At 53.5% G+C, this 13,236-nt stretch overlaps 2 protein-coding genes across 2 annotated transcripts; one reads left to right on the forward strand and one right to left on the reverse strand.

Annotated features, from left to right (window-relative positions):
• Positions 1-9,659: 9,659 nt before the first annotated feature.
• KBTBD13 (kelch repeat and BTB domain containing 13) lies at positions 9,660-12,095 on the reverse strand. Its single transcript, XM_004577983.3, has one exon. The coding sequence runs from the start codon at positions 12,055-12,057 to the stop codon at positions 10,681-10,683; it is 1,377 nt and encodes a 458-aa protein (XP_004578040.1). The 5' UTR covers positions 12,058-12,095; the 3' UTR covers positions 9,660-10,680.
• A 769-nt stretch (positions 12,096-12,864) lies between these two features.
• On the forward strand, positions 12,865-13,236 carry LOC101518351 (large ribosomal subunit protein uL29-like). Its single transcript, XM_058665336.1, has one exon. It carries the CDS (start codon positions 12,883-12,885, stop codon positions 13,234-13,236), a length of 354 nt encoding a protein of 117 aa, XP_058521319.1. The 5' UTR covers positions 12,865-12,882.

The raw sequence follows: 13,236 nt of genomic DNA on the forward strand, positions 1-13,236 counted from the left end.
GAAACTTGCCACAAAAAAACTATTTGAGGAAATAATCAAAATGGCATAAAGTTGGTTATGTGTTGCCAAAAATGAAAGTACCCTTGAAAAGCACTGTTAATATTAAAGCTCCATTTCTATCACCTCTTAGCCTTCTGGCTAATGTCAAGTCCATTTCTAAGCTGCATCATTGGGTCCAAAACCATCTATGTTCTGATAAGATCATCTGGCCTCCAGCTGCCAACTTTGTTAAATTCCCTCGCCAAAGGCTACTAACAGGTCCCCTACTCATTCTCCCCACTCCCCGCCCTTTTTCTCCTACCATCCCTCTCCCACCTTCCCCAAATCTCTTCAGCTATAGAAAGCTGTTGCTTACTTTAAAAATGGTGCCTCAAGGGGCAAACTGTTAGTTTGTAGTATTTTTAGGACCAGCATGATGGCTAAACTGCCTAATCCTCTGCCTGCAAGCACTGTCATGCCACTGGGGGCCAATCTGTGTCCCTGCTGCTCCACTTCCCTTCCAGCTCCCTTCTTGTGGCAAGGGAAAGCAGTGGAGGATGGCCCAATGCTGTGAGAACCTGTATTTTCGTGGGAGACCCAGAAAACGCTCCCAGTTCCTGGCTCCTGGCTTTGGATCAGCTCAATTCCAGACGTTGCAGGCATTTGGGGAATGAGCCATCAGATGGAAAAATCTTTCTGTCTCCTCTTTGTACATCTGCAAAGTCAAATATACAGAGAGGAGGAGAGACAGAGAAGATCTTCCGTCCAATGATTCACTCCCCAAGTGGCTTCAACGGCCGGTGCTGCGCCGATCCGATGCCAGAAGCCAGGAACTTCTTTCCGGGTCTCCCACACAGGTGCAGGGTCCCAAGGCTTTGGGTCATTCTCAACTGCTTTCCCAGGCCACAAACAGGGAGCTGAATGGGAAGCGGTGCTGCCGGGATTAGAACCGGCGCCCATATGAAATTCCAGTGCTTTCAAGCTGAGGACTTCAGCCCCTGGGCCACAGCGCTGGGCCCTGAAAATAAATAAATCTTACTACTACTACTAGTAATAATAATAGTAATAATAATAATAATAATAATAATAATAATAATACCGTATGGTAGTTAGAAACCCAGATGCTAAAGTCAGATCTGGACCCTTGTCAGGTCTGGGCTGCTTTTGGAAGTCACACAGCCTCTCTGAGCTTCAGTTTCTCATCCATAGAAGGTGAATCCTGACACTTGGCAGTGGTGAGAGTGGAGCAGAAAGTGCACAGAAAGCTTGTGGCAGGGTCACTGACAGCTGCTTACCTATCCACATCAGCACCCTTTGTCCTCCCACAAGCACTACTGCCTGCACTCAGATCCTCCCGATCGCACTGCTATGGACAGCAGACCTCCAGCCTTCGTACTCAGACTCAGAAACCTGGAAGAACCTTGTCCCCAGTGACAGGCTCGCTGGGCAGCAGCACTTTTTTTGGCAGTGTCATAGACAGGGAATGAGAGGGAGAGAGACAGAGAGATGTTCCATCTGCTGGTTTACTCCCCAAATGGTCACAACAGCCAGTACTGGGCCAAGCCAAAGCCAGGAGCCTGGAATTCCCTTCCAGTCCCTCATGTGGATGACAAGGGCACAAGCACTTAGGCCATCTTTTGATGCTTTCCCAGGCACAAAAAAGGAAACTGGATCACAAATGGAGGAGCAGGGTCTCGAACTAGCATTCACATGGGATGCCAGCACAGTATCCCTGACTCCCACATGGGAGACTGGGGTGAAATTCTTGGCAACTGGCTTCAGCCTGGCCCAGCCCCAGCTGTCATGGACATTTAGGGAGTGAACTAACACATGGAAGAGCTCTCCCTCCTCTCCCAACCCACCTTTCAAATAAACATTAATAACTAAATAAGTGGTTGCTGCTGGACAAACGGCAGTCTCTATATTAATGCTGAGGGTCAGGTGGCAGTGTTGGTGGCTCCTTGTAAGCCCTGGGGGCAGGTCTTGGACAAGATGACCCCCTGGAGAGAAAGCTAGGGGAACAGCAGAGCCCAGGCTTTCAGTGTGCAGATGGAAGCAATTTCTGCCCATTCTTGGTGTCCTCTGTCCCTCTGTGCTATGAGATGCACTGCCGATAAGTCAGAGGGAACCTACCTTTGACAGCAACTAGGGTTCATCCACCATTTCTGGCTGACAGCTCCAGGGAAAAGTCCCCATTCTAGGGAAATATGCACACTGTCCCCCTAACCAATTGAACTGTTTCTTGCCGGGACCCTCAGGCCCCACCCCACTAACCAAAGCTGACCAATCACATCAACTAGGGTTTTTTGCTGTAGGATTTAAAGATTTATTCACTTATTTCATTGCAAAAATCAGATATATAGAGATGAGGAGAGACAGAGAGGAAGATCTTCCGCCTGATGATTCATTCCCCAAGTGACCACAATGGCCAGAGCTGAGCTGAGCCAAAGCCAGGAGCCAGGAGCTCTTCTGGGTCTCCTATGCAGGTGCAGGCTCCCAAGGCTTTGGCCCGTCCTTGACTGCTTTCCCAGGCTACAAACAGGGAACTGGATGGGAAACAAAGCTGCCAGGATTAAAACCAGCGCCCATATGGGATTCTGGCATGCTCAAGGCGAGGCCTTAAGCCACTAGACCACCACGCCGGACCATGCTATAGGATTTAACTGGGCCCTTGCTGCAGCTCAGCTTGGCACAGTTGGCCCTGTTCCTCCTCGCCTCAGCCAGCAGCTTCTTACCTATCCATTTCTTGCCTCCATTTGTATCTGCCTTTGTGGCTGACAACGTGTGCCCCCTGGCACCTGCAGCATCGCCAGATAACCCCTGGGTTCTGATCCTTCTAGTCTAGGGACAGCAAATAGGATACACCCTAAGGTCATAGTCAGGACCCTTCCCCTGGGCTCTTCCAGGTCTCTCCTCCACTCTCAGCCCTTCTTTCCACATGCTGAGTCTCCCCACCAACCCCCAGGCTCGCCTCTTTCTGGCCTGTCTTCTTTGGTGATGAGAGAATTCCTTTGTTGATCTGTGCAGGGAACACTCTGCCTTTGAAGTTGACCACAGTTGAATAATGACCCCTGAGTGCTGGGGTTTTAGGCACAGCACGGCTGGCAGCTGGAAGGGACGACCTCATAACCCCTTTCTCTTGGACCATCCCTGTGTCTTCATGTAGCATGTGCCACCAGGGTGACATGGGGTCTTGCGGGGTTTTGGAAAGAACATTTCCTGCTAGAGTCCCCCACCCCAGTGTGGAACCTCCAGGTATCCAGCTCTACTTACCGTTAGGTGCTAAGGCTAGGGTTTGTTCCTGGACATGACAGGACACAGGAAGGCTTGGACAACCAGGTGTCTCCTAGTCTTACATATACATGCACACATATGCACACACACACACACACACACACACACACATTTCTGTCCTGGACCCCTTCTGGAGACAGTTCAGGATATGTCCCTCCCTACTGAGGACAAGGGTGATCCCAATTCAGGTGAGAACCAAGTCCTCGAGTCCAGGGCAGGGCCCACTCAATACCCTACCCATCTGTGAGAGGAGCCTGCCCAGTACTATGCCAGCTCCTCACAGAAGAAAAGCCACAATCCGTGTCCCAGGCACACTGCAGCCCAGGCAATGAGCCCGGAAGCTGCCCCACAACCACTCATGGACCAAGTCTTCTACCCACAGCCTGTGCTGCTTCCCAGACCAGCTGGTGCCAAGCCTGCGGGGCCCGCGAGGGGAAAGGGCCTCTGCCCCAAAGTAGGGGGCCCACGGGACTGGGCTGATCCCATAGCAGGCAACGATGACGGTGGCACAGGGGGACCACAGGCAGGCTCTGTCTCAGCTAGAGCCTCTGCCAGCTCCCGCTGTGGAGCCGGGCCCAGCACCATGGTGGTGCACCCAAGCTGGCCCAGCCTCCCTGTCTCCTGGCGGGGGGCCCCTTCCTGCCCAGCCTCCTCCTAAACCTCCCCTTATAAGGTCACCCCGGCAGGAGACGTGTGTTCTCTGTCCTCTGGCAGCTACCCACACAACGTCATGTGCTGTTTGATTGCTCAAGATTTTTAACCTAAGGCCGATTTTCTCCTTTTTTTTTTTCTTTCGCATAAAGAAAGTCACCCCAGGCCATGCAGGGACATTCAGTGGATGCCAAGCAAGGGCATGAGGATACCAGGAATCGCAGCCAGACCAGCCCAGGGCAGCCTGCATGGTGGGGTCCACCGCTACATGGTGGGGTCCATATACCTCCAGCAGTCAACATCTCTATCAACTCCAACAGGTCCTGGGCAGGCCACGTCCCATCATGCTTTCTTTTCTTTTTTCTTGATTTAAAGATTTATACATATACATATATATATGTATACACACATATATACAATATATGTATATATACAGTATATAATATATATATTATTGGAAAGGCAGATATACAGAGAGAAGGAGATACAGAGAGAAAGATCTTCTGTCTGCTGGTTCACCACCCGAGCAGCCACAATAGCCGGAGCTAAGCTGATCCAAAGCCAGGAGCCAGGAGCTTCTTCTGGATCTCCCATGTGGGTGCAGGGTCCCAAGCTTTGGGTCATCCTTGACTGCTTTCCCAGGCCACAAACAAGGAGCTGGATGGAAAGTGGGGCCACTGGGACATGAATCGGCACCCATAGTATAGGCTCCTGGTGCATGCAAGGCAAGGACGTTAGCCGCTAGACTCTTAAGTGACACTCCACGTCCTTGAGAATAACTGCTTCTCCTGAAGTGGGTCATCTTAGCCTGTTGCCAGAGTGCCCTGCCTACCCTGGACAGGAGTAGGCATCTGTCATTCACCTGCCACTCATCTGCCACCCAGCTATCACACATCCAGGGCCTGAACCTTGTAGTTTCAGACACTTAATTTTTCTAAGGCCCCTACTAAACTTGGCCCTTGTCTGGGACCTCTGAGCTCTTCACCCCCCTATCTTCCCATAGATGCTATTCTTGACTTAGCCACAGCCATGTTTCCCATGCAGACACCCACAGTTCCCTGCTGGATACAGTGAGAACCGGCATGAAGGCAACAGCTGAGCAGGGAACACATCCTGCCCGCCCGCCATGACCTCAGAGTGGGAAGCCGGATGAAGGGCAGCTCGGCTGAGTCTGTATGCGAGCAGGAGGCCTGAAGTCCCCTCCCTCCCCACAGAGGGATGCTGTCTGCCCAGGACACTTCCCTGGGCCTCCTGACAATGCTGTTGGAGCTGTTGCCTCCTCCACCATGAAGCCCAGGCCCAGAATGCATCTCTCACCAGGGCCTGGCCACCCTGGTTAGGTGAGATGCCAAGGCATCTATGTTGAATGAAGAGGAGGACAGGAGAGCCCTGGAGTGTGACCAGGGACTGAGACACCTGGGCAGGGGACTACTGTCCCTGGGCAGGATGGAAGTAGATACCACTCTGAGCGGCGGAACAGGCTGAGCGGCAGCCAGGCAGGGAAGCCGTGGCTCCTGTCACTGGAACCAGAAGCCCTGCTTTGTCTCATGACCCCCAGGGCAGGAGAGGCAGGTGGCCTAGCGGCAGGGCAGAGCAGGGCAGGGCAGAGAGATTTTGGGGTTTAATGTGGAAGGCAGAAGTGAAAATATTTTGAACACACAGGAGGTACAGGATAAGCACCCATAGATCCCTTGGTTAAATCTGGTGACTGTATGTCTGGCCCGGGCAGCAGAGAGCCAGGCCCTGCTTAGATGTAGGGCTGCAGGTCCATGTGTACCCACACTTGGGCGAGGCGGCAGAGCTGCGCACTCGGGCACCTGTGATTAATTCTGTGCTGTTCGCAGCTACCCCGCAACTTCCGAAAGTCATTTTGCCCCTCAGTGTCAAGTGGCTTTGGAGGAGCCCCATCTTGCCTGTCAGTCATTTGCTTCATTCCCCATCACTGGGTAGCTAGGCCAAGGCATCAAGATGGATATTTCCATTTCCTGTGGTTTTTATTTGCACCTAAGCTGAGCTTGTGCTTGGGGACAGAGAAGCCCAGCGAGTTGCAGGTGGAAGGGCACACAAAGGGGGTGCCAGAGGAGAGCTGGCAGGGCGGGAGGCTCGCCTTGACCAGACAAAGGCCCCTGCAAGGGAGTGCAAGGCCACTCCCAAAAGCAGAGGAGGAAGAAATTTTGGCCCAAGGCAGCCCTGCAGAGGGGACCCAGAAAGCATGTGTCCAGAGTCACGCTCCTCAATTCCCAGTTTCTGGAAGAAGCCAGAGTGTGGTGACACCATGAGGACAGGGCAGCTGTCCTGGAACAGGGTGTGTGGGACCAGCAGCCCAGGGGGCATCCTGTGTCTGTATAATGACAGGAGGTGGACTAGATGTTCGTTCCTGCCCTTCTTAGTTGCTGGGGTGACAGAGCACAGTCCCTTTTTTGTACCCCCTCCAACCTCCACCTCCTGCTGGGTCAGAATTACTCCTTTCCTCCACCACCAGGCGCAGAGGTGATGGCTGGCCACAGCTGTGTCTCCCACAGCACAGTTCATTTGCCTGTTCCCGGCAAGTGGCAGCCACTTTGCTTCAAAGCATTGAGGGTGAAGAGGCCCAGCTGCTTGGGGCCAAAGGAAAATAAACAATCGGGCCCTGTGTGTATTCCATGGCCAAGAGGAGCCATCCTTCATGAGACAATGAGTGTTTCCAACCGCAGCCTCCCCACCGTCCCCCGCCTGGAAGGGAGTGCAGTGGCTCCCGGGCTGCAGCCATCCCCAGACTGCTCTCTTCCCAGTGCATCCCAGATGCCATGGCTCATCACCTCCCCGTGGCCCCACCAGAAATGGCAGCCTCGCCTCTGAAACCCCAGGGCCCTCTCTGGAGTTCTCTCCTGGGTTTACCCAGGACTGGCTGATCCATGCATTCATTTGTCTGTCAATAGATGAACACCATTCATTCATTCAACAGGTATTTATTGAAGAGGCCAGTGTTGCTGCTGGCACACCACATCATAGTGCTAGTTACAAATCTGGCTGCTCTACACCCAATCCAGCATTCAGCTAATGTGCCTGGAAAGGCAGCAGATGATGGCTCAAGTACCTGGGCCCCTACCACCCAATGGTGGAGACCCACATGGAGTTCCAGGTTCCTGGCTTCAGAGTGGCTCAGTCCTGGATATTGCAGGCATTTGGGAAGTCAATCAGTGGATGGAAAGTCTCTTTGTCACTCTGTGTTTCAAGTAAATGAATTCATTTTTTTAAATGTCTATTAAATTTCTCTTGCATTCTAGACATGGTTCCAGGTACTAAGGGTTCTGCTGTGAAAATAGACAAAAATCTCTGTTATCATGGAGTTCAAATTTTAATAGATGCAATACAACATGGAAGGTGGCAGAGGTCCCGCTTTCAAAATCATGTTCTGCCACTTCCTAGCTCTTCCGATTGTGTGATCTTGGGATGGTTTTGATTTTTGTTTTTCCTTAAGAGGGGGCAGGAGGGGTTCTACAATCCTTAAAATCATAAATAAGCCAACAGCAGGAGAGTTGGCTGGGAGTGCTATGTTGTTAGGCATCAAAGCTATTTCAGATCAGGCACTCAGGGTGAAGGAACAAGCACATAGCAGGAGCCAGCAGGCTCTGTCTGAGCAGCCGCAAGGGCAGCCAAGCTCCAAGTTCCACCGACTACAAGATCCCATGGCTCAATGTCACCAATCTCTTGGCCATCAGGTGCTCAGCACTGGTCAGGAAGGAAAGCCAGGAGGCAAACCTTTATGCTGGTAAGAACAAGTTATCTAGGACTTGCAAGTAAAGCAAAAGGAGGCCTCAGTGTCCTTGCAATGTCATGCTAGGGCAACAGTGGACAGCGAGCAAAGACTTATTTATCCAAGGGAATGTGCTGTGGCTGTACAATCTGCTACCGATTGGGGCCCAGGCTTTCGGAACTTCTGGCCTAACTTGGAGTTGTAGGTATAAATATACACATGCCCAGGTATGAAGATGGGAAGGGCTTTTTTTTCCCAGCAAGAGAACCACAAAATGTATAGTGTTACTGTCCAAGAAGACATGAACTGGCTTCACTTCTAACTTGGCCAACTTAGCTATCAATATGTCCGTCCCAACTAAATAGTCAAATCTCTTTAAAAAAAAAAAGATTTATGTTTTTTAATTGGAAAAGTAGGTCAGATTTAGGGAGAGGAAGAGAGACAGAGAAAGATCTTCTATATGCTGGTTCACTCCCCAAATAACTACAACAGCTAGAGATGAGCCAATAGAGGCCAGGAACGAGGAGCTTCTTCCAGGTTTCCCACATGGGCACAGGGTCCCAAGGTTTTGAGCCATCCTCTACTGTTTTCCCAGGCTATACGCAGGGAGCAGGATAGGAGGTGGAGCAGCCAGAACATGAACTGGCACCCATAGGAGATCCCAGCACTTGCAAGGTGAGCAGGTAGCCACTGAGCCATTGCGCCGCACACTATAGTCCAATTTCTTGCAGATGCCCTTTTCCATAGGCTTTTTCTCTAGCAAGTCATCACTGACACATCCTAAAGTCCTCACCTTGCACACTCCGGGACCCCATGTGGACACGGATTCTAATCCCAGCGGCCCTGCTTTCCATCCAGCTCCCTGCTTGTGGCCTGGGAAAGTAATCAAGGATGGCCCAAAACCTGTTCCCATGTGGGGGACCCGGAAAAGACTGCTTGGGGAGTGAACCAGCAGATGGAAGATCTTTCTCTGTCTCTCCTCTCCCTAAATCTGACTTTCCTTTCCAATAAAAGTAAATCTTTTTAAAAAATTACCCTTCAACAGAATCCCATGTGAAAACTCTGCCATGCAATGGGGGAGTGTGCCTAGCTTCCAGGGACTGTGGCGGCCTATAGAGGCCAAGAGAAGTGAAAGTAGTGTGCCCGGAATCAAGGATGCAAATGCCAGGGTTTATTGCTGGGACTCTTCTGCCTAGGCACCTCCAAAACTGGAAGAGCTCAATCAAGCCTTAGAGTTAATTTTCCTTGTCTTATTCTTAGGACACAGGCCAGAAGGGACAGCCTTGACACCCGTCTCCATGACCAGGAGGTGCCTTGTTTTGATGCTGTGTTCTCCACTTCTGCTGAGCTCCTGGAGGATGGCGACCACCCAGGACCATGGAAAGGCTGGGAGGTGGGGGACCTGGTCAGAGAACCCTACTGGAGGGAGTAGCAGCCCCATCTAGCAGCAGAGGTCTCTAATTTGTGAGCCCCACAGCCCAGATTCTTCAGGATTTCATCACTTTATCCTGCAGGTGGGGAAGTGCCCCTACTTGGCTACCAGCACAGAAGCTCACTGTTACCACCTGCATACGTGCATGGGCCACACATGTGCACATGCTCCCACAAGCACACACACATTCAGGGTGGTCACAGCCAATGGGCCAATGAGCAGTGCGGACGCTGAGGAACTGCATCAATCTGTGCTGTGCAGGGGTAGGAACAGAGCAACGTGGGAGCAGAGGCTAGGATGGGGCGAAGATGAGGCAGCAGTGGGCAATTTCTTGAGTGACCTCAAGCCAGGTAGTCAGTCTACTTCCCTAGCCAAAGGGGAGATGAACAACTCTAGGTGCTCCCTTGAGGCTGCACTTTCCTGGAGAAGTTGTGGGGACCCTTTCCCTCACCCTGGGATCTCACTCCGAGCAGAGCTTGGATGTGTGCTATTTCAGCTGGCCACAGCCCTCTTGGAGTGTCTCTAGCCATGGCTGCTTTCCCTCTTCCACCTGCTCCCCCACTCCCAACACCCCCTGAGCCGTCAGTCTGTGAAGTCACAACCTGTGCTTGTAGTAGCTAAGTAGTTAACCGGGTCCTGGCTGTAGACACCTCATTCCCTAAAGTGACAGTTTTCCTCTATTGTCCCATTGGCCTGATTTCTTCAGTATCTTCTTTAATAATAGTTTAGATGGATTTTTTAAAAAGTTTTTTTTTATTAGAAAGACAGGTTTACAGAGAGAAAAGGAGAGACAGAAATATCTTCCCTCCACTGGTTCACTCCCCAAATAGTCTCAACGGTTGGAGCTGAGCCGATCTGAAGCCAAGAGCTTCATCTGCATCTCCTATGTGGTTGCAGGGGTCCAAGGACCTGGGGCCATCCTTCGCTGCTTTGCCAGGCCATGAGCAGGGAGCTGAATCAGAAACAGAACAGCAAGGACTAGAACCAGAGCCTGTATCATATGCTGGCACCTGTATGTGGAAGATTAGTCTGTTGAGCCACAGTGCCGGCCCCCAAAGATGGATTCTTATTATTTTTTAAAGACCTTGCATGTTGTCTTGAACCCTCTTGCATCAAGGTAATGTGGGCAAACTATCCTGTCCTGTAACTGTTGAGACCAAGAATCTAAGCTTCACAAAGCTCTCTAGCTAACTCTCTTTGGGCTCAGCACTGTGTCAGGTACACAGCAGATGCCTAATTTTTGCCCACTGATTGGCAATTGGTGCAGTTTCGCTTAACCTACGCCTGCTTGTGCTCCATGACTGACCCACTCAAGTACCAACCTGGGTTCTTCAAATACTAACACCCCCCTCACTCACTGACACTGAGCCCCACACCACCCCACCATCCGGCCTCGGAGCCTCTTCTATCGTTCACACTAGAAGGCTTGAGAGCCCAGGGTCTCAACAGGGAGCTAAGTTCCTGGAAGTCCCTAAGGCCACCCTCGCACTCTGTCACAGCTCAGGGAGAAATCAGAGCAGCTCCTTGTAAAGGCTCCCACCCACCCCCCTTCGCGCCGCCAGAGGGATGGGGAAGGAGGAGGGGGCGATCACAGCTCTGGTGTCGTGGAGGCCACAGGCCCAGAAGCACCCAGGGGCAGCCTCAGGAGAAAGGTTTGCAAGGAGCCCGGCCGGGGGAAGCCGGCTTTCTCACGGAGCAGCCGCCAGGTGCCGCCTTCGATTGCATAAAGCATGGTGAACACTCGGTTCACGGTGTAGACCGTGTCTCCGCGCACCACGGCTGTGAAGAGTGCACCCTTGCTGTTGACGAACTGGCCGGGCAGTGCAGTCCACTGGCCCGTGGCCAAGTTGAGGCAGTCGATGGCACAGTGCAGGAAGTCGTCGGAAGGCCCGTTGCGCACAACATAGAGGCTGTCGCGGTGGGCCACCATGCAGTGACCGTAGCTCTGTGGTCGCCGCAGCTCGGCTACCGGCAGCCAAGTGTCTGCCCGCGCCGTGTACTCCACCACGGCTGTAGTGTCTGCTGGACGCCACAGGCACACGAAAAGGCGGCCGCGCGCCTGGGCACAGGGCACTCCGGCGGCTGGCTGCGGCAGGTCGGCCACGAAGCTCCAGCAGCGCGCCGCCGGGTCATAGCGCTCCACGGAGCTCATGGCCGTTCTCTGGAACTCGCCGCCGATGGCGTAGAGGCAGCCGTCGAAGCCGGCCAGCGCCGTGTCATAGCGTGGCTGGTGCGGGCTAGGAAACTGGCGCCACGTGCCGCCATCGGGGTCGTAGCAGAAGCCCAGTTCTACCACCTCCTTGCTGGCACCACGCACACCGCCCACGATGTACAACTTGTTGCCTAGCGTTGCTACACCTGCCAGCAGCGTGCTGGCCTCCAGGGGCAGCGCAGCCAGCGTGCGCCACGCATCCTCCTCCTCATCCAGGTAGCAGAGCGTCCGCGATGCGTCCTCCAGGAAGCCAGGTGCAGGTGTGTGCGTGCTCACGGCCACATAGCTGCTGGGCCGCAGGGCAGCCACGTAGGCGCGGGCCTCAGGCAGCACCAGCTCAGCCGCCAGCTCGCGCGCGCCGTCGCAAATGAAGAGTGCGGCACTGTGGAACACGTCGTGCAGGCCAAAGGCAGCGGCCGCATCGCACAGCAACGTGCAGTTGTCCGACGTGATGCTGTACTCCAAGAAGCGCGCCAGCGCCGGCGCCTGCAGGAACGCAGCGCACTCCACGGCCTGCAGCAGCTCGTCGGGAGCCTCCAGCGCCGGCCGCTGGCCGCGCAGCACCTGCAGGGTGGTGCAGAAGCCGCCAGCGCTCAATACGCCCAGGCGCACCTCGGCTGCGCGCGCCTCCCGCATGCCCGAGCGGAAGAGGCCGCGGAAAAAGTCACAGTGCTCTACCAGCAGGGCCTGCTCAGCCTCGAAGAGCTGGCCGCCCACCCAAATCTGCACTGCAGCCTCTGCACCCCGCGGCATGGCGAGCAGGAAGCGGGGGTGGAGGCCAATGCAGTCGCTGGGGCTTCCAGGTTTGCAGAAAATGCTTCCCCGGGGGATATAAATATCTTCCCCGGGCTAAAGATAGTGCAGCTCATGTGATGTGGTGGACCGCAGGCTGGGTGGCTGCGGGCCTGGAGGCCACCTACAGACGTGTGTGTGTGAGTGTGTGTGTGTGTGTGCATGTGTGTTCAACTGCTTTTCGTGGCTGCTTCTGCGTTGCAGGGCCCTGCGTGGGGCTTCTCACAAACATGACCTGTAGAACGCACACCAACACCACCTGTGTGCCCTTGTGTGTGAGTACCCGAGTTCCTTCCGGGATTCAGTCTTTGAAATGGGGCCCACAATAACACCTGTTTCACAGTATTGGGACAACGGCTGTAAAGCATTCCGACTGAAGTGCACAAGGCTTAGGGGATTTGTTCAAAGCTATTCAGCTGGGAAAGGAGCATTAGCTCTGAGCCGGTGACACCCCTGCGGGAGAAGGAGGCAGAAGATGAGACTTCAGCCCACAGGACTGGGCTAGCCCCGTCTTCCTGGATCTCCACTTTCTTCTCTTTCACATGGAGAAAGCAACAGCCCTCCATGCCTGGGGGTGGGGAAAAGCAGAGGGGCTGTTGAGGTGATCAGACCCCCGTGGAAGGGAAGAGAGGCTTCTTGCTGTGAAAATAGTTAACTTTTATATTGTATTAAGTGTAGACATCCCAATAGTAAGCACTTAGCTACTACAGCTCTTGCCACAGTCTTACTAAGAAGCATCTTTAAAAACTTCTTGAGGAGCAGGGAGTGGCGGCGGCGGAGACGGTCATGGCCAAGATCAAGGCTCGGGACCTCCGCGGCAAGAAGAAGGAGGAGGTACTGAAGCAGCTGGACGACCTCAAAGTGGAGCTGTTGCAGCTGCGCGTCGCCAAGGTCACCGGCGGCGCGACGTCCAAGCTGTCCAAGATCCGCGTTGTCCACAAGTCCGTCGCCCGGGTGCTCACGGTCATCAACCAGACTCAGAAAGAAAACCTGAGGAAGTTCTACAAGAGCAAGAAGTACAAGACCCTGGATCTGCGGCCCAAGAAGACAAGCGCCATGCACCGCCGTCACAACAAACACGAGAAGAACCTCAAGACCAAGCAGCAGCAGCAGGAAAGAGCGGCTGTACCCGCTGCGTAA

Source organism: Ochotona princeps, chromosome 6 (genome assembly GCF_030435755.1).
Source record: "Ochotona princeps isolate mOchPri1 chromosome 6, mOchPri1.hap1, whole genome shotgun sequence".
Taxonomy (NCBI): Eukaryota; Metazoa; Chordata; class Mammalia; order Lagomorpha; family Ochotonidae; genus Ochotona; species Ochotona princeps.

Excerpts from the sequence above, each read along its gene's own strand:
- KBTBD13 (XM_004577983.3), bottom strand. The coding sequence starts at position 12,057 with ATGCCGCGGGGTGCAGAGGCTGCAGTGCAGATTTGGGTGGGCGGCCAG.
- LOC101518351 (XM_058665336.1), top strand. The coding sequence starts at position 12,883 with ATGGCCAAGATCAAGGCTCGGGACCTCCGCGGCAAGAAGAAGGAGGAG.